This window comes from Hipposideros armiger, unplaced genomic scaffold, assembly GCF_001890085.2.
Source record: "Hipposideros armiger isolate ML-2016 unplaced genomic scaffold, ASM189008v1 scaffold_108, whole genome shotgun sequence".
NCBI classification, from domain to species: Eukaryota; Metazoa; Chordata; class Mammalia; order Chiroptera; family Hipposideridae; genus Hipposideros; species Hipposideros armiger.
The window spans coordinates 1,470,152-1,491,776 of NW_017731458.1; the positions used below are offsets into that span (position 1 = coordinate 1,470,152).

At 40.8% G+C, this 21,625-nt stretch overlaps 1 protein-coding gene across 1 annotated transcript in view; it reads left to right on the top strand.

The window, feature by feature from the left end:
- Positions 1-433: 433 nt before the first annotated feature.
- CRLF3 (cytokine receptor like factor 3) overlaps positions 434-21,625 on the top strand; it is a 39,110-nt gene continuing 17,918 nt past the window's right edge. The window contains exons 1-6 of the mRNA XM_019646948.1: positions 434-656; positions 12,564-12,771; positions 15,560-15,644; positions 16,655-16,832; positions 18,415-18,637; positions 19,321-19,453. Coding sequence (XP_019502493.1) covers positions 540-656; positions 12,564-12,771; positions 15,560-15,644; positions 16,655-16,832; positions 18,415-18,637; positions 19,321-19,453 — 944 coding nt within the window. The 5' untranslated portion in view covers positions 434-539. The remainder of the gene's footprint in view (positions 657-12,563; positions 12,772-15,559; positions 15,645-16,654; positions 16,833-18,414; positions 18,638-19,320; positions 19,454-21,625) is intronic.

Consider the following 21,625-nt stretch of genomic DNA (forward strand, 5'->3'; position numbering starts at 1 on the left):
CCTTGGCTCCCTCATTAGACTACGAGTTTCTGGGTGGTGTGGCCCTTGTCTGATCCCTCTGAGCGTGGTGCCTGTTTTATATAGTAACCTCCTAGAATACCTGTCGCCGCTGGGGATGTTCATTTACTAGGGGGGTAGGACATTGATGATTTAAGAACCATCTGGGTTGAAATCCTCACGGTTTCCTCCTCTGAGAAATGGAGATATGAGGAGGCCAGAATGATATAAGATGTGGGAAACACTTCGTAAAGGTGTAGTTGTACATCCTTCCCTGCCTCCAGGCGTGACCTCATTAGCGCCGCGGGCCAGACACTGCGCGGGAGCAAGGAAAAGGCCCCTTGGGCCTGCGGGAGGAAGGGCGCTGGGACCCAGAAGACTGCACCGCCAAGCGCCCGCACGCGGCTGTCAATCAAGGCCGCCGTGGGGCGGGGCGGGGCGGTGCTTCCGCCTGAGCTTAGCCTCGCTGGACCGCTCGCTGTGCCTGGGACAGTCGGGAACCGCGCCCGCAGCGGCTGGCCGCGCGGCCGGACGAGGGAGCGATGGAGCTGGAGCCCGAGTTGCTGCTGCAGGAGGCCCGCGAGAACGTGGAGGCAGCGCAGAGCTACCGGCGGGAGCTGGGCCAGAGACTGCAGGGGCTACAGGAGGCGCGGAGGCAGGTCGGAGGGCCGCGTCGGGAGGGGTGCTGTGGGCCCCGGGGTGCGAGCGCGATGCCCGGCGGGCGGGCGAGGGCCGTGGGAGGGCTGCGAGAGGTGGGAGTGCCTAAAAACTCTGAAGAGAGAAGGGAAGAGGCTCTGAAGGTGCAAGGAGATCGGGCAGGCACTGGGAATGGCGACAGTGGGGGCATTGGCGGGGGGCGGGGGTCTTAAGGGAAAGACACACGTTTGGGGGATCCAGGGAGAGTGTGTGTTGGGGGGCGTTCCCTAAATCGTGTGGGGCAGTGGTGGGGATATGGGTGGGGTCCGAGGTTGGGGAGAATGAGGGACCAGAGAAAAACCCCAGGACGTCACAGAGCGTAGTGATGACTGACTAGAGTTGGGGGAGGTGGAGATTCTTGGAAAAACCTGTCGTGGGGGTGGAGACTAATTTTAGGGAGCCTGAGGAAAACGTAAGGTGGTGACTTGGGGAGTGCTAAAGGTGGAGACAAAATGGATGTTGGAAGAGGAGGATTAGAGAGAGACAGAGAGAGTTGAGAAGCGGAAGTGTTAACACTGAATGAATGGGATTAATGCCTGAGAATAGTACTGACTATCTCCTGTGATCTTTAAAAAAACATATTTAGCGTAACCCCATTCTAGATGGTTAGAATTTAAGGTGAAGCTGTGTTAGAAGGGCAAAAAGAATGTAAAATGAAATACAGGAAAGATGGAATCCAAAGGTGTAGGGAAATGGAAAAACAGATTTAAAGAGAGGAGTACCGAAAGGAGAAACTAAATATACTTTGTGACAGCAGTTATCTGCTCCCCGGGGACATGGTTTTCAAAGATAGGAGAAAGCCGCATGGTTTCTCTACACCCTGGAACATATATAGAAAAAGATATAACCCACTGCCAGTGTGTGATAGGACAGATAATTCTCCAGCTACTGTCAACATAGGCGGTTAATAAATGCTTTTTGAGTGATTGGGATTCCATCTGAGTGGAATCATTTGAGTGAGGGGGATTTTTTCTACACCACATTGATATTAATCTGTGTTGTCATCCTAGTACCTCCCATGCTGCACAGAATCTGAAAATGTACAGCTGGTAGAACAGTGCTGTGATAATTGTGCCTTTGGATACTCAAACATCATCATTTAGGATACTCAACATGCTTTAGGTTTTATATATTTTGAAATTCTTATAGAGGCAGTACCGGCCAGGCATCATTCATAGTTGAGGAGCAAAACCTAGATATGGACGTCTTGATTTGGTGAATGCTTTCAAGGGCCTTCCAATGTATTCATCTTGATTTACATTTGAAAATATCTGCATTATTCCGTCTGCTATTTTGAAATAGAGGTTCTAAATCTAGGACATTGTTTAAAAAGAGATTAAAGTATCTTTTATTATATGAGTAATGTTTGAACCAGTTAAAATATCTTGTATGTGAACAGGACTATTGTTTAACTGTATCAGCAATTAAGAAGCAGTAGAGTTGACACTAAATGAATGAGCTTAGCACCTGGGAATAGTACTTATTAATTTCTGGTGTGATATTGAGTGTATTAAAAAATTTTTGTATGATCCCATCCTGAATGGTTTAGTTTTCCATTTCCAAACCTATCCTCTTTTAAGTTTTATATCCAATAATTAAATACAGGATATACTTTCCGATAATTTAGTGTAGTTTAGTATGGGTTTTTGTTTTGTTTTTGAGGCCCATTCTCTGACTTGAGACAGAAAGCATTAACAGAACATCCGTCACAGCTTGGTTTCTGATGGCATTGCCTTCTGACTAGACTGAGTAATAATGTAGTTCTCTTTTGTGAACCGGGATGTGTTTTGTGCCAGTGCAGTTACAATGGCGTCTCTCCTCAAAGCTAATTCAAGTGGATTGTACCACGTTTGGGTTTGTAGAATTAAGTCCTCTGTCAACTTGGCATTTTAAGGAAGATCTGTGTTACAAAAATGTTATCAAAATAAGCAGCTGCTTTTGTTCGGTGGTTAGGATATTTTTAGGGTTCCTGTCATTTTTAGAATAACTACGTAAAATATATGGCTTTTTCGTCAAAGATTTTGCATGGGGGAAGGATGAGAAGAGCAGGGAGGAAGGGATGCTCCCCTTTGTGTATATTTTTTGTTTGCTGATTTTATTTTGGGAGGGCATATGGGTTTTTTTTTTATTGAGATAATTCAAATACCATAAGATTCGTGCCTTAAAGTGTATAATTCAGCAGTTTTTGGTATATTCACAAAGTTGTGCAACCATCAACACTATCTAATACCAGAACATTTTCATCACCCCAAAAAGAAACCCTATACCCATACCAATTAGCTGTCACTCCCTCAGCCCCTGGCAACCACTAAATTACTTTCAGTCTCTATTTGGATTTGCTTATTCTGGACATTTCATATAAATGGAATCATACGCCATGTGGCCCCTTGTGACTGGCTTTTTTAAAAAAGATTTTTATTGGGGAATTGGGGGGATGGGAACAGCGCTGGGGAATTGGGGAAGGGGAACAGACAAGTTGCTGTCATTTTTTTGGTCTTCAGTCTAGTTGTGGAGGACGTTGCTTCATTGGCCCAAGTTGGCACCATCATTGCACTCTTCCCGGGCGAGGCAGATCAGTCGCCGGCTTCTGGACGGCCGCTCACGGCAGCTGCTGGCCATTCACGCTGGCTGCTGGCTACATACGGTAGCAGCCTACGCCATCGCTGGCGACTCACAGCAGCCCAGCTCCAGGTTGAGCTGTTGTTCAGCATCTTAGCTGTGGAGGGCAGTGTCACTGGCCCTCGTATGCGGGATCCAAACCAGGGCCCTCTGGCGTCCCAAGCCAGTTCTTAACCATTGCGCCACTCGGCTGGCCCTGACTGGCTTTTTTGATTTAGCATAATATTTTCAAGGTTTATTCGTGTGGTAGCATCAGTACTTCATTCCTTTTTATGGCTGAATAATATTCGTTGTATGGCTATACCACATTTTATTTATCCATTTATCAATTGATAAACAATTTGGGCTATTTTCCCTTTTTGGCTATTATGAATAATGTTGCTAAAAACATTCATGTACAAGTTTTTATGTGAACATGTTTTCAGTTATTTTACTACATATATACTTAGGAATGCTCGGTACTATGGTAACTCTCTGTTTAACCTTTTCGGGAACTCAGCAGTCTTTTTATCTTTGCTTTTGTTTCTTACCCTTTAAAAATCTCTCATAAAAAAACAAGAAAGAAAAATCTCTCATGAAATTTGTCTCATATTAAAAAATCATGTCTACGAAAGTCTAGATGGAAGAGTAAAAATCTTTTAATTTATTCTGTCAAAAACAACTGCCAGCATACTGTAGCAATTTCTCCTCTTGTGTTAAATTTATGCTCTACCCCCTGTTTTCAGAGAAAAGGAAGTTCTGGGTAGGAATGCAAGGGTAGTCTGTAACTCTTACTGTTTGAATAAGTTAAAGGCTAGTGAGATGTTCTTGTCTTCAGGAAATCAGATAATGTTTACAGCTAGTCTGGCCTTGCTGATGTTGAAATTATTAAGAATAGTTCTCTATAGCTCTCTGGAATCCGTGGTACTAAGATGTAAATACCAAAGACATTAACTCCCACTCTCCTTAAATACTCATTTGTTCATTCACTCATTAAATATTTATTAGGGCCTACTGTGAGTCAAAGATTCTTTTAGGTCCTAGAAATACTGTGGTCGGGTAAATAGATCACTGCCCTCATGGATTTACTCTTTCCTTTGAACGAAAGACTATTACTTCTGAAAACCTAAATTCTTATGGATTCATTTTTGGATTATACTTCCATTGTGTTTTTCATCACTCGTTTATAGCCACAGGGTTTGTTTTCCTTTTTGTACGGAGAGATAGCTGATCAAGATGTCACATGGTGATGTCAGCTGGCCGGTCAGATAGGCCTCACAGTGTAGCACTTTTGATGACATTGCCACAATCCGGGCCTAGTCCTTCATCTTTGTACATTATCAAAAGGGGATAAGTTTGAGGTACTGGAGGTGCCTACTGTGAGTGAGAAATGCCAATATTCTAGTCTGTGTACAGGTATTATATTTCACTCTATAAAAGGAATGTGTTAGCTTTCATGTGTCTTTTAGTTAGTGTGACTCAGTGTCTTTCAGGGCATTGACAAAAGCAAGTCTCTGTGTTTTCAGAGTAAAGGGCCAGATCCTGGGACCTAATTAAGACACTATTTGGTGAGGATCCTGCCCAGCTCTGGTCATTGGTGTCCCTTTGATCCTTACTACTACAGGTGTGGTCCGTGACTACAGCAGTGGCATCATGACCTGAGAGCTTGTGAAGAATGCAAGAGTCAGGCCCTACCCAGACCTACTGAATCACAATCTATACTTGCGAGATTGCCAGGCATGATATGTATGCCCATTAAAACTTGCCTTAAAAGTATATCAGCACCACTTCATCAGCTCTCTACTGATGTCTGTAGGTTAATCTAAACCACAGGTGGGTTGTCATAAATTGTTGTGGTTTGTCCTGAAGATGAAAACATTGTTTGGAATAGCATAGGTTTTTAGATTATTACACTACGGTATTCAAGTGAACAACTGACTATCTCAAGGCAGTGATGTCCTAGCATGTCTTAACATTTGTATTGTGACCATTTGTCTTTCATAGTATTTTGTTTTCAAGTTTTTAATAGTTGATTTCAGATAACTTCTTGAAGGTTTAACTAGTAATGTTGATATTCCTAATTACAATACCAGGTTCTCTATAGGTTATTATTCCCACAGGATTTGAAAACATATCGCCTACTAGTTAAAGACTGGGACCGATACAGAACTCAGTGGGGGGAAAAAATTATTTCAGTAAAACCAGGGCAGGAAGTCTTAGTAGCTCAGCAAAGAAAAGAAAGCTATTATTGCTTCTTTTATCTCCCACTTCCCCTTCTGTTACCCATTTTCAAAACAGTCCAAAAATCTGTTTGAAATAATTTGTTACTGCAGTAGTGCTTAAAATGCCCCTATGATAGTGTTCTAAGAAAAGGTTAAATCTAGAGCTGGTGAAAACCAAGAATGGATGAAATAATTTAAAAATAACCTACGATTCTACTACTTACAGACAACTACTATTAACATTTGGGTGTGTCCTTCTGAGCATATTATTTTGAAAAATTGAGAGACTGCTGTATATGCAACTTCATATCCATTTTTTTCTCTTTTTGTTAATAGTATATCATAAGCATTTATTATGAACATTTCCCACGTTCAATTTAATTTTTAATGCAGAGGTGAATAGAGTCTATTACATAGGTACCTATGGAGCATTTGTTGGTGGTAGGCTGAAATGTATCGTTGATTCATGTACACCAAAATACTAGAAGCAAAGCTCTAGAAGTGATACTAAATAATTCACAACCAGGAAAAAAGCTGCACATATACTTGTGTGTAAAAGACCACATATATACTGTTTCCATTGGCTCTTCAGTCATCTTTTCTCAAATAAGTCTTTTCACAAATTGTCTTTAAACATGACACTTTGAAAGCTGCTTGTGGAGGGGCCGGCCGAGTGGCACGTTGGTTAAGAACTGGCTTGGGACACCAGAGGGCCCCGGTTCGGATCCCACATATGAGGGCCAGTGACACTGCCCTCCACAGCTAAGATGCTGAACAACAGCTCAACCTGGAGCTGGGTTGCGGTGAATCGCTGGCGACGGTGTAGGCTGCAGCCCCTGTGGCAGTGGGGAAAAAAAAAAAAAAAAAAGAAAGCTGCTTGTGGAATCCAAAACTCACTTGAAATATAGAATGATATAGATGAGAATTAAAACAAGCATTGTGAGGCATAATGTGAAAATCAGAGATGTTAATTCAAAAGTGTGTGAATATCACAGAGGTGCCCAGTTTTTCTCTGTACAGATTTTTTTCAATGTAAATTATTATATAAGTTTGATAGAGAACTATTCTTATTACTGTAAGCCTGGAAACCAATATAGCTAGTTTGTGATCTAAAAAGCCAAACAGAAACAGATGTAAGGATATGCTTTTATTATTGAGGGGTATCAATGAATCACTTATTTGCAGTTATTTTACTTTGTTAGTACTTGCTCCTAGTAGCCATGAGACCTCAAGACACTTGACTGATCCTCACTTTCCTTATCTGTATCATAAGGGTAAGGATTGTACCTACTTTACTTGGTGAAATGTATTTAAAATGCTTAGCACAATGTCAGGAACATACAAAGTGCTAAATAAATATTAGCCGTAATAATAATACCACTAAATATTATTGTTATTCAAGGTGACTTCCTCTACTTCTCTAACTGGCAACTGTTCTTTAAACGTCTCCTGCTCTCTTTCCCAGCAGAATGCCCTTTTTGAGCTCTGATGGCAGTTTGTGGCTATCCCACTTATATAAGAACTTAGTACTACATTTTATTATATTTACGTGCGCATGCAATTATCTCCTTTACCAGAATGACAGTTTTTTGAGGTCAGGATCATTCCTTATTCATCTTTCTAACCCCATTCCCTGGAACATACTAGACATCAGTTAATACTGAATGAGTGCCTTTATGAATGCTGTGGGTGTAATTTTGCAGACATTCTTTTTATGTCGTCTGTGGTCTTGATTATATGCATCTATTCATTAATCAAGAATTAAACATTTGTTTTATCATGTAATTTGGTTACTTGTTGCTACATAATAAACGATGCCAAGGCATAATGGCTTAAAATAAAGCCATCATTTCATTTGCTTGTTATGCTGGGGATTGACTGGTGTTTAGTTGGCCATTTCTCCTGATTTTGCTGGCAACGCTCATGTAATTGCAATCAGATGGCAGCGGAAGCTGGAATGTTCAAGGCAGAATGTTCACTTACCTGTTTGGAGCCTTCGTGGCAGCAGGACTCAGTTAGAATGCTGGCATGGCTGGGCCTCCTTGCTAAGCTCTCTCTCTTCCTCCTACCCTTCCTACTCTTCCCCAGTTCCACTTACTGTCTCCAGAAAGACAGACATACTTCTTACATCGTGACTCAGGACCCCCAAAGTGCAAAAGCAGAAGTTGCCAGCTCTTCTTAATAAGGCCGAGGCTTAGAACTGGCAGAGCATCAGTTCCACTCTATAGTTGCATTGCTAGTCACAGGCCCAGCCTATACTCTAGGGGAGAGGACTATACAAGGATATGAGTACCAAGAGGTGTGGCTCATGGTTGTTTGGGGGCCACTATTGTAACAGACTATCAAGTCATATAATACAGTTTTTTGGAAAGTTTTCCAAATAAGCATTAAGAAAAAAAAAATAGCCTAACCGTAAGAGAGGTAAGAAGGGAATGTAGCAGCATTCACAAGTCCATACATGAATCAGACCTTCAAAATCTCTGCCACTTTACTAGCTTTCTGATGTGGACAAGTTCATCTCTCTGACTCCTATGTGTGACTCATCTACAGAAGCTTTCTTCATTGGGTTGTGGTAGAATTTAAATGAGACCACGGATAGACTTAAATGAGACCACGGATAGACAGATGTACCTGGTACCTGGCACACAGTAGGTGTTCAGCAGATGATAGCTGTTACTGTATTGTTATTACTGCTCTCATCGTTATCATTATTTTAATGAGTAATGTCTTGGCATCAGTGTAAAGACAAATAGCTAATGCAGTACCTTTCATATGAACTGAGAAACATTTTGGTTAGCTTCTTCAGTTTCAGTTGACTATTTTATATCTTTGTCTTTTATTTTTGATCACTATGTTCTTGTTAGCTAGTAGTGTTTTTATTTTATTTATTTAAAAAAATTTTTTTAAACATTTTATTGGGGAATTGGGGGAGGGGGACAGTGTTGGGGAATTGGGGAAGGGGAACAGCCAAGTTGTTTTTGAGTCTTCATCGTGGAGGGCGCCAGTCACCATCTGGCTGCTCTTCTGCAGCTCGTGGCCTCTAAGCTCAAGGTGCTGTGTTCAATCTTAGTTGCGGGTGGGCATAGCCACCATCCCATGTGGGAGTCAAACCAGCAGCCTTGTTGTTAAGAGCACACGCTCTATCCACTGAGCCATCCAAGCGGCAGCTCAGATCAAGGTGCCAGAGTTCAGTCTTAGTTGCAGGTGGGCATAGCCCACCATCGAATAGGCAATCTTGTTATTAAACCAGCTGAGCCATCCTGCCACCTGTTAGCAGCTCAATGACAGCTCAGCTTGGGCACAGCATCACTGGTCCATGTGGGAATTGAACCAGCGGCCCTGTTGCTCAGTGCTCGCGCTCTTAAGCCAACTCTTAACCAACTGAGCCACTTGACCGGCCCGCTAGTAGTGTTTTTAAAGCCAGGTCTCTACTATTAAAATAGTTATAGTTTCCTATTAGCAAAACAATTGAGAAAATAAATTCTTAGACTAAACTTTGGAGATAAAAATTATTTTTTTCTATAAAAGAAATGCATGTTTTAGAGAAGATAAAGGAGATTCCAGTTACTTAATTTCCTGAAATACACATTCTATTATTATTATTTTAATTTATTCTATTATATTTATATTGATACGGCAACTGTGTATTGCCTCTTCGGACCAGAGATGTCTTAAGTCAGATTCTACATAGGTTTTATGACTTCCTAGTAGCTAAACTCTGGAGGAAAATGTATTAGTCACTGGTGTCTTCAAGGGCTGTGAAGTACATATTTACTAGGCTTTTGCATGGCATAGTATTGATGCATAAACTTGATGACATTTTGACATTTTGTGAATTCATCCTCATGTTAAAACTTTAATAATACAGATGTTTTGGGATTAGATTCAACTACAGTGGAAACTGTAAATAAGTTTTAATGATCTGTTCACAGAAGTTTTAGTGGAAAATTGGTTCAGTATATTATTAATCAACATGCACAATGTATATCAGTTTCCTTTCTGAGGCCTTGCATTGTGTATCATTTGTGTTCTTAAATCTTTGTTACAAACCGTCAGCGTTGTTTTGCCGGAGAATGGTAGCATTTGGGGCTGACTGGATTCTTCCCGCAAGGACAAGAAATACACGTTACAGCAGGAGATGACTCAGTCAATACATAATTTACAGGTTTACCTGGGAACTCTTTCAAATGGGACCTGTAAGTGCTAAACAGTTTGGTGCAACAGAAAGACCACGGTCCTTGGAGTCAGACTGCTTCTGGCACTGGAAAGCCTTGGGGAAGTTGTTTGACTTCTCTGGGCTTCACTTTCTGCAACAAAAACAATACAGACCCACTTCTCAGAGTTGTAAAAGTTTAATGAGCTAACCATGAACACAGTGGACCATGGTACCACATCAAATAGGAACAAATTCACTCAGCAGTGACGTTTGCATTTTCAAAATGCTCATAAAGCCAAACCAATGAACTTGATTAGTTATGTGGTTGGATTAAAGGCGACTGAGGCTTTCAATGATGAACTATTGGGTTGTTGGAAAAGTCATGACGTATTTTTTCTGTTTTTTGTTGCAAAAATGGCGTCATGACTTTCCGACAGCCCAATATTTCAGGGAAACGAAAATGATGCCAAGGTAGTACCAAGTGTGAAGCGGCAGTGGTTGGGCTTCTATGAACAAAAGGGACCAAATTTACAATGAAAGTACAGGAGGTGGATTTGGAAATGGATTCTCCCTTGCTTGGCCCTCTCACTGCTTTGTGTTCACATACTTCCTTTTTTTCTGAGGTTCTGAAACAAAAACAAAACAGAGTCAGGCCCGGCAGAAGCTGAAGGAGCTTTTGAATTCTTTCTAAAGAGGAAATTGACTTTACCTAACCAATGCACTTCCTGTGTGTGCTGTATCCGTTAGAGAGTGAGACAGGACCTCGCTGGCATCGTGTGCTCAACTGCAGAATTTCCTCTTGGTGGTGGGGGTGCGAACTGTATTACAGTGCTTGGACATGTTGTCTTCGTTTATTCTAGTACCTGTAAGGTCTGCCTGAGTCACCTGGGGACCTTGTTAAAAGTGCCGGTTCTGAGTCAGTAGTTCTGGGTGGGGCCTGAGATTTTCTGCATTTCTAACAATATTCCAGGTGATGGATCAAAATCATAAGGCAGTCTCTTCCTGGTTCTTCTAAAAAGGTCTTCAAAGCAGACGTGATTAACTTCATTTTTATTCAACAGCGTTTACTTGCCAGGTAGCTAGTATGTTAGGGCCCGATTCTGAAGGACCCCACAGTTGAGTGATGAACCGAATCAAGTACATTTTGAGTATGCCTCCCCCCCTTTTTTTAAACTTTGACCTGGGTTTATTTTATAAGAGTTATGTAGTAACTTTACAGAGATTAGTTAACAATTAAACTTAATTGAGAATTTCTCCTTTACTTTATGATTTAAGGAATTCTTTTACTTTACTGCACACGTACCATTCATTGTAACTTACATTAATCTCAAAAGGAGAAAAAATTGTTTCTATGATCTGCCTACCCCACCAATCAAACTGTTCCTGTTTTTTCTTAATTTCTTTGTTGTCCTTGGGAGTGGGCATCTTTTATTTTTATGTGGTTGTGAACATTTCTGTAAAACAATTTTGCATTCTGCTTTTTAAATTTAACATTAGAGAATAAATAGAAAGTCTTGTAAATGTCTCTATTCACTGTTGAGATATTGTGCTTTATCCATATTTTGATATAGTCTTTCTTGGTGGATTTTTTTTTGGACCTCAGACACTCTTCCTAAGATAAAGTTAGCAAAAGAGGGTAGTAAACATAATATGTCATATGAAACTAATATGATAATATATGCAAAGTAAAGTATGTGTTTGCTTTAATTCAACTGTGCGTTTTGGTTTATAGTTAGAATTTCCCTGTTAAGTGACACAAAGTAGTAAATTGTGTGGTTATCCGTATTCTTAAAAAAAAAAGAGAAATCTGGTGTCTGTATAGATAACTGATTTGTTTTCAAAACATGTGTGAGATGTAAAGATTTTCCTGTCATATCTCTTAGAACAGCAGTTCTTATCTGGCTCTATGGACCTAGGGCAGTGTTTCTCAAAGCATGGGCTGCAGAATCACAGGTGTGCTTGTGAAAAACAGGAACTTCATCCATATACTCCCCCAGCCTCTCCTCCAAGCTTCTAGTTCAGCAGGTCTGGGATGGAGCCCTGCTATCTGAATTATAACAGACAGCTTATGCAAACCATTTTTCAGAATTACTGCTCCAGGCAAGCCATGGTTGGGATCTAAGGGAATTTGTAACCTCTGCAGTTGAATAAATTTCTTTAGGGTATGGATTATTCATTTTTCTGGGAAGAGGGTCTATGAGATTTGCAATGGGGACCATGACTCAAAAACAGATTAAGTCATTGTCCCAGAAGTGTGTTTTTCATGAATGTTTTCTGCCTCCTATGAGCCTTTTTGGATTTTAAATAAACTCTTAGTGGTTTTTTTTTGGCATAATGAGGGCATTTTATCCATGAGTTGATTTATTTATTTTTTTTTGTATTGTGGATTTCTAATTTACCATTTCTTTACTTCTTTTCAGCAAAATGAATTTTAATCCCCTTCCATCTTAAAATTCTTTTGTACTGAAATGGACTATTGCCAAGAACTACTTTGTGCATATAATACTTTCTAATTATTTATTGAAAACAACAGTGTGTCAGTTGTTTTACTAAGTGTAATATAGATTACTTTTATTTAGTTCCTCTCAGCAACTCCATGAAGTAAAGCATCATTCTATTCACTTGAGAAATAAGGAACTCGAGGCATGGAGTGCCTAATTACCCTGACCACACTGACACAGTTTGTGAAGGATGGAACCAGGGGTTGAACCCATTCTGTCTCACCTGAACGCCCATTCTGTGCAAGGCTGCAAGTGTGTGCAAATTAATCACATTTGGTTTATCAGTGAATAGAAGACGATGGTTGTGTAGTACCTTGAAATTATTATAGTTGGTGCTTGTGGGTTAACCTTATTTGTAGCGATTCTGATTCTGAGTTTTTATGTTCTTAACAGATCAAAGAGAGTGCATCACAGACAAGAGATGTCCTCAAACAGCATTTTAACGATTTAAAGGGAACCCTTGGGAAGCTCCTGGATGAGCGATTGGTGACTCTTTTGCAAGAGGTGGACTCCATTGAACAAGAGACCATTAAACCACTAGATGACTGCCAGAAGCTCATAGAACACGGAGTTACCACTGCAGAGGACTTGGTCCAAGAAGGTGGGAGTCCAGGGAGCCCATTAGATGTCGCAAATTGAGATTGACACTTTGCTTTCTCAGGATACCGGCAGGCTTATTGCCACCTGTGGGGTGCTTAGGATGTTCCTACCTTGGGACAGTTTGTAATGTAGGATGACAGATAAACAATGAGGTATCCCTAGGGTAAGTGCAATTAAAGGGTTAATTATCATCACTTACAAAACAAGAAGGAGTAAATTATTTTTTTTAAGTGGTTCTATGATAGTATCTCATTCACTACTAACAGAGCTATTTTAAGGTCCTTTTGAGCCTTCAGATATTTTTCAGAGTGTTCATGGTTTATAGAATTTAATTCCGTTGTTCTTGTTAGTAGGTTAAGAAAAATGATTAGTGTTTACTCCTGAAATTGTAGTTGTTATAGTTCTGTCTTTAGCCAATTATTTTGGTTGAAACATGCCCAGATCTTGCCTTGCTACCTTCCTGTCTTTCTCCCTCCCTCCCTTCACATAAGTCTTTGTCAGGTACATTAAATACAAATTCTGCCCTTTGGGGGTTCACATGTGAGAGAGGCCTACGTGCTAAAAGAGATCTAAGACTTTTGGGTAGCACAGAAGGGGATGTACTTAACTCTGGAAGACAGTAGGATAGCTTTCTGTAGGAAGAGTTCCACGGAGGCTTGAAGAAATTCATCAAGCGGACAAAGGGAAGAAATGGAGGTACCAGCATGACTGGAAACAGAAGTAACATCACCAGTGAAGTGAATGACCAACAGGTATCTTTTGAAGTATTTCAGGCAGCAGAGTTACACAGTAGGATTTGCATTTTTTTTTAAAAAAGTGACCCTGCCTATAGTTTGGAGACTGGATTCGGGGTTGTAAGACTGGAGGTAAAAGAGACTGATCAGAAAATTACAGCCGTAATCCAGATAGGAAACGATGAGGCAGTGACGGGTGAAGATGAGACAGAGCTGGTTTTAAGATTTTTCAGAGATGGAATTGTTGATTTTACTGATCGGTAAACAGTGATGATTGGTGATTGGCTGGATATAGGCTGGAGGAGAAAGGGAAGGACTTAGGATGACCAAAACCAGCCTGATTTTGGATGACTGGGTGAATTGGGCCAGTGACTGACAGGAAATGAAGGAGAAAGGGTGGGCTTTGGTGGGTACTGACACATTCGATCTGGGGCATCTTGAGTTTGAAGTGCTGAAGATGCCAGGAGGTAGTTGGGAATGTGGATATGATGCTGAGGAGACAGCTCATCCCTGGAGGTGTTAGTATGGCAGTTAATGGCATACACGTCAAATCTGAATCTATGATGGGAATAAGTAACATCATCGAGATAGTCTATGATATGAGACAAGAAGGCAGCAGAGGGTAGAACTCGAAGGGACACCAATATTTAAAGAGCAGTTGGAGTAAAAAGAGCCCAGGAAGAAGATTGAAAACCATTCATTCTGCAGCTTGAGTGCTGTGAGTGGCATAGGAGAAGGAGGTGTGCAGGGCTCACAAGTCTGTCACTCCAACTGGAAATGAAACCCCTTTTTGGTCCCACTTAGAATATGGTACTAGTGTTATCTTTCCATGCTGATAACATTTTTGTCTTATCTTCAATGAGAGATGCTGATTTGCCACTGGCCATAACAGTGCTTTTGAGAACTTTTTTTTTAGCAGGACCACAGAATGACTTTCCCTGGAGGCTTTGCATTTGGAAACAAACCCAGCAGCGGTTCAGCACAGGTCAGGGTGCACAGGTCAGGGTGCACACCCATCACCCTGAGGACCGAGACATGGTTTTAGTTGGGGAAATAAATCCTTTGAGGCACATACATGTTTGTTACAGCATCTGGTGCTTCAATTTTTTTTTTTTGATACTCCAGAAATATTTTAAATGTAAAACTCTTTCCTCCCCTCCTCTCCCGAGGACTAAAAACATATTTATGGATTTGAGGCTTTCGAGGCAGTGTTCAGCATGTCTCTGTTTTCCTCTTGGTGAGGGAGAGGGTCACGTCGTGGGGCTCCGAAAACCTTGAGTAGCTCCATGGCTCATTCACATGGGAAGGCGCTCTGGTGGTGGCCTCACGGCTGTGGGAGGACAGAGAAGCTGGCCATTTTTTTAATGCCCTTATATAGCGTTTTCTTTTTTTTTTTTTTAATTGTGGGACAGTGTGGTTTCCCAGGACCCATCAGCTCCAAGTCAAGTATTTGTTTCCATCTAGTTGTGGAGGGCACAGCTCAGTGGTCCATGTGGAGATCGACCCGGCAATCTTGGTGTTATGAGCACTGTGCTCTAACCAACTGAGCTAACCGGCGGCCCCAGTATAGTGTTTTCTTTTTATTGTTCTGTTGAGTAATTTCTAATCTCATGTATGATGGTCTTTTGGGAAAACATAACTGTATCATTGGCTTTATAAGGCCCTGTGCCCTATTACTGTTGTTGTCAGGGTAATATTTGTACTGGCTCCTATTGGAGCTGATAAAGTTTCTGTAGGACAGATGGAAAAGGTCCCTCCCTGGACCTCCTGCTTTGCATACAATTGATTTGACAAACCTGATTTCCTTGTATAGAACAGAATGTACATCTCTGGCAAGATGTTGCCACGGTGTACTCCTTTTCCTCTTGAGCTTAACCTTAGAGCCTGGGAGTCACATCTAAAGTAGTGTCTATTTTAACTTTTGGGGAATATGACTGTGGCATCACTGAAGAATTGTTTGTAAGAAAACCAGAGACCTACCCAGACACAGGTTGTGTTGATGACTTGTAACATGACAATTTTTCACTGTACTAGTTCTCTTGTTCCTGATTGTAGGTGAAATCGCCATTCATGGTGGTGTAGAACAGAATGAAAAACTGTGGAACTTTACCAAAAAGGCCTCACACATTCAGTTGGACAGGTAAAAGAGTTAGAGCCTTGGGGCTTACTTTTAAGCATTTAAACTGTCTGCTCTCCCCCATAAAGATTCTTTAAAAAAAAAAAAAAAGATTTTATTGGGGAATTGGGGGAGGGGAACAGTGTTGGGGAATTGGGGAAGGGGACCAGCCAAGTTGTTGTTCTTAAATCTTCGTTGTGGAGGGCGCCAGTCGCCATCTGGCTTCCCGTCGGCAGATCGTGGCCTCTAAGCTCAAGGTGCTGTGTTCAATCTTAGTTGTGGGTGGGTGTAGCCACCATCCCATACGGGAGTCGAATCCAGCAGCCTGTTGTTAAGAGCGCATGCTCTATCCACTGAGCCATCTGGGTGGCAGCTCAGCTCAAGGTGCCGAGTTCAGTCTTAGTTGCGCATGGGCATAGCCCACCATCGAACAGGCAGTCTTGTTACACCAGCTGAGCCATCCTGCCACCTGTTGGCAGCTCAGCGACAGCTCTGCTCAGGTGCAGCGTCACTGGTCCATGTGGGAATCGAACCGGCGGCCTTGTTGCTCAGAGCTCGCGCTCTTAAACCAACTCTTAACCAACTGACCACTCAGCCGGTCCCCCCCTTAAAGATTCTGATTGAGGGAGACAGAGAATATATTTTTCAAGATTTCACTGCTCATTACCAGTGTTACTAATATGAAATAGTTGTGATTGTAATCTTTGGTATATAATATTACTATAGATTGTCTTCAGTTCTAATGTGTAAAAGAATTGTTAAATTTTAAAAATTCTGAACATAACATTGAAACTGGGCCATATCTCAGTAAAATAAGTCTTTTGGTTTTTGACAACTGTGGTCCTATGAACCTTTTATCTTCTTGATTATATTTACTTGGAAAGAGAATCTTTATGTAGCATTTGGCAAAGCCCCCACTGCCATTTACTGGGAGCTTCCCCATCCTTATTAGTATGTGACTGATCTAAAATATTTCTTGTATTTTTAACTTTCAGTTAAGAGCCTCCATAAACACATGAACTTTGTTTCCTCAGCTTACCAGAAGTGCCTTTATTGGTCGATGTGCCTTGTTTATCTGCCCAGCTGGATGACTCAGTCCTTAACTTAGTGAAAGACCACATTTTTAAGCATGGAACAGTAGCATCTCGCCCACCTGTGCAGATAGAAGAACTAATAGAGAAACCTGGAGGTATCATCGTACGGTGGTGTAAGGTACGTAACTCAGAACTGTAGAAGTGACTTCCAACATTTTGGATTTGAGATTTCGGGGCTTTTAAAAATGTTTTTTATTAACTGTGAATATTTTCTTCTCTTCATAAACAAAAGTCCCTTTTGCTTTACAATTAAGATAAAGTCACAGGGAACTTGAACTGAAGTAGCTCTAACAGTTTGACATAAACAGTTTTGAAGGTTCTTTGTAAAAATCTCTGTATCACAACATTGTTTCCATCACACATTTCTCAAACTTAACTCTTAGTGAGTTGAGGATTGCTCCCATTTCACTTTTAATAGAAAAGTCAAATGATCATAGTGAATATTGGGCGTCTGATATTTTTCTGTTCAACGTTCAACTAATACCTCTGAAATAAAATTTCTAAAGTATGGTTTCTTCGCAATCTCAGCATTGCTAGGATTTTGTGTATTAAATCAATCATGTAGATGAGTTACCATATTTTAGATAGAAACCATGTCCACGTGAGTCAGAGTATCTTGGCTGTTGACAAACATCATTCAGAGGTGGGTGCTCAGCTTCTGGAGACTATTTTCTTGAATGGAATTTTTTTTTTTTTTTTAGCTGAGCCATCCTGCCACCTGTTGGCAACTCAGTGGCAGCTCAGCTCGGGCCGGGACTCGAACCGCTGTTGCTCAGAGCTCAAACTCTTGAGCGAGCTCTTAACCAACTGAGCCACTGGGACAGCCCTTGAATGGAATTTTTTTAAATGAAGCCTTGTATAAAAGAAAGAAGTAAAGATGCTTTTGTTGGTTCAAAACAAGGACTCATTCCATTTTTATTCTTTTGCCTATCAGTGGGCCTGCAGTTTCGTTTTTTAAATAAGCATTATTATTCATGTTTCCTTGTATACACGTGTAAGATTTTTTTTCTAAATTATATATCTAGCCATAAAATTATGAGGTCTTAGAGTATTAGATCTATACTAGGTAATACTAGGTAATGAGCTCTTTCCAAAGTGATTGTAACAATGTATTCTTCTACCAGCAGTTATGAGTTCCTCTTACTCTGCATCCTGACCAATACTTGGTGTTGTCAGACTTTATAGTGTTGCCAATATGATATCTCATTGTGGCTTTAGATTGCATTTTCCATATTACAGATTTGGTGGAATATTTTAATATTTTTTTTACTGCTTGTTATACTATAGAATACTTGAGTTTTTGCTCATTTTTCTATTGGGTAGTTTGTGTACTGTTAAATTTCGAGGAGTTCTTTATGTATTCTGGTTATTCTCCTTTGGTTATATGAAAGATATAGTTGTGGGATTCTTACTCTTGGATTTTGAATGTTTTTTCTTTGGCATTATTGTGTAGAAAACACCATTTCTTCAAAGGAAGCATATTTTTTCATATCAGACTGGGAAGTCTAAAACACATGGTCCAACAAAAAAAAGCAGAGAAATAATGATGGCATATTTCCTATGACCTTCCTGAGATCAGCCCACATTTAGCATGTGGGCTTGAATGCTTGCCCCAAATGCCCCCATTCTAAGTTTTTAACCAGTGATGCTGAGAGAAGTTATTCTCTGATTTTTACCTAACATAAAGCCTTTCTCCTTAGGTGGATGACGACTTTACAGCCCAAGATTACAGGCTCCAGTTCCGTAAATGTACTTCAAATCATTTTGAGGACGTATATGTAGGCTCTGAAACTGAATTCATAGTTTTGCACATAGACCCCAATGTTGATTATCAGTTCAGAGTCTGCGCCCGAGGAGATGGCCGGCAGGAGTGGAGTCCTTGGAGCATCCCCCAGATAGGTCATTCCACACTGGTGCCTCATGGTATGCTGTTGCCTTCTCACTCCTGAAGCTTAACTATGCATAAGAACACTGTACTCTGTGCTAAAGGCAGCACACTGACAGCTCTCTTTTCCTAAGGATAAGCCCTGAATTGATGAGAACAACATGGAACATGCCTTTTACTTCCTGCTCAAATCACTTCTTGTGAATTTTGAGAACTTTTCATCGGTTCTCATCTCGAGTCCAAAATAGTGCCAGACAGGATTAGTATTATAGCATCCTCTAAAACCACAGATTTTAAATATTGCATCAGGAAACGGCAATATTTGATCCAGACCTTCCATATATATCTAGGTAGAGGCTGTTTTTTTTAAAGTTGTATGATTTGATACAACCTCTCCTGTATTACTAGTTTCACAGATTTAGACTTATTTGTTAATTGGTTCTTAATCAGGTTGGTATAAGCTGAAACATGATTTTATTAGATAGGCGGTACCACTTATTTTATCTTCCATGCCCAAATTGTGCAGATTGAGACAAAACTTGTTTGTGATTTGTAGGATTAACCATGGGATTCTGTCACGGAATGTTTTTCTTTTTTTCTTTATTGAACTTACCCATGACCCATAGTCACCTCTCCTTCTTCCAAGTTTTGTTGAATGTGTGTACTGAACATATTCCTCAAAAGATTCTAATAATTTTCAATGTCTTTGCTTTTTAAAAAGAGTGGACAGCTGGCTTTGAGGGGTACAGTCTGAGCAGTCGAAGAAATATAGCTCTCCGGAATGATTCTGAATCCTCAGGTGTTCTCTACTCCAGTGCTCCGACCTATTTCTGTGGGCAGACGTTAACCTTCAGGCAAGTAGATATTAAAATATCTGTCTGTCATGGCTTAGAGTGTAGTGAAGTGCACAGAACAGATATGAGCTTTGGGTTTGAAATTGTCCTGAGGTTATTCCTCATTTATAGGCAGTGGATACTTTGCTTCAGTTTTCTGTATTCATAGGGTTATTACGAAGATTAACTAAGATAATGTATATGAAATGCCTCGTTTATGCCTGATACATAGTATGTATTCATTATGTGTAGGTCTCTTCTTGATAAATAGAGGTAAATAAAATACCTCTCAAAAGTTGTTCTTAAAATTTCAGAGGTCCAGAATTTTTGTTTCCTTTGTGAATCAATAAGAGTAGGTCTCTCTGAGAGACAGCCTATCAGTGTAAATATACTATATACATAATTCTCCATAAAATAAAACTGAAAACGAGTCTCTCCTACTACCAGTTAATTTTCTATTTCTTTATCCATTTCTTCCTGTGTTAGAAAAATTTCCTGTTTCTTGTTTTTATGTTATCTGAAATGTATTCTCTGTGGTCATATTTCTAAATAGATCTTCTGAGAAACCAAAGCCCCGTTTTGATTTGGAAAAGTAAAGCTTCCCTGATGTTCCCCATAGTCACTTCAGTGTAGCAAACACTCTTCTCAGTTTTTTAAGTCTTGAGATCATGAGGTTTTATTGTGAATGCTTGTTCCAAGTTCCTCATGGACTCAGTCCCTTGTCATACAGGCCTGGGCAGTATCTGGAAGTTTGAGCTAAGCTAATGTTGTCATGTACTTCACCAGCCACATCACCGAACTGTCAGCAGTAATCAGAATGCACTAGCTTATGCCTTCTTTCATGTCTGACGCCTCCTCTTACCCCTTATGTTATGAAGAAAGAATGACTTAATAACCAGAAAAATACCAACAAAGAGAGAGGGAAATAAGGAGCCTAGTACCTAAAGTCTATTTAACTATTTCCCAAGTACTATGCTAACATACCTCTTCTCTGCTTTTGCCCGTTGTTTACAGAAAACTTCCATTAGTGAATCTTCTGAGAACAAGTAATGGTAGTGCTTCCTGAGTTGATAGATTGGGCCAGATAACTCAGACCAATAAGAATAATAATCATAGAAATAATAATTGCAATTAACATTTAAATAGCATTTACTATGTGCCCGGTACTGTTCCAAGCATTTTAGTCGTATTAGCTCATTTGATTCTCACAATAACCCAATGAAATAGGCATAGTTACCCATTTTAGGGATGAGGATGCGAAAGCACAGAGAGTCACCCACCCACTGTCGCATAACTAGGAAATGGCAGAGTTAGGATTTAAATCCAGGCACTCTGGTCCGGAGTCAGTGATCTTAATGACGGTCTCTATTGCTTCTCATTTGTCTTCCTGGGAGACAAAGTGTAAAGAATAAAAGTGATTCTAGTTAGTGCTGAAATGGACAGTTTTTTTGCTACTGTAGCCTTACTTCTCTTCCTTTTCCCTCTTCTGTGACCTTTATCCCTCTGTGATGGTGACCTAATGCTGTCCTGCTTGTAAATTCTTCCTCTGTGAACACAGAGAACGTCCGATAGATGGCATACGTAGGTTCGTGGTTTTTGTTTTTGTTTTTCTTTAAAGATTTTATTGGGGAATGGGGGAAGGGGAACAGACGAGTTGCTGTCGTTTTTTCTTCAGTCTAGTTGTGGAGGATGTTGCTTCACTGGCCCATGTTGGTATTATCATTGCGCTCTTCCCGGGTGAGGCCGATCGGTCGCTGGCCTCTGGATGGCTGCTCACGGCAGCTTTTGGTAGTTCACACTGGCTGCCAGCCGTTCACGCTGGCTGCCAGCCACACACGGTAGCTTATGGCAGCCCACTGCAGCAGGGGCTGCAGCCTATGCCGTTGCCGGCGACTCACGGCAGCCCAGTTCCAGGTCGAGCTGTTGTTCACCATCTTAGCTGTAGAGGGTGCAGTGTCACTCACCCACATGTGGGATCCGAACTGGGGCCCTGCTGCTCAGAGCTGGCGCCCCAAGCCAGCTGTTAACCAATGCACCAGTCAGCCGGCCCATGTAGGTTCATTTTTTGTCATTCAGTAAATATTCTTTTTTTTTTTTCTTTTTTTTTTTAGCTGAGCCATCCTGCTACCTGTTGGCAGCTCAGCGGCTGCTCAGCTCAGGCTGGACTCGAACTGCTGTTGCTCAGAGCTCAAA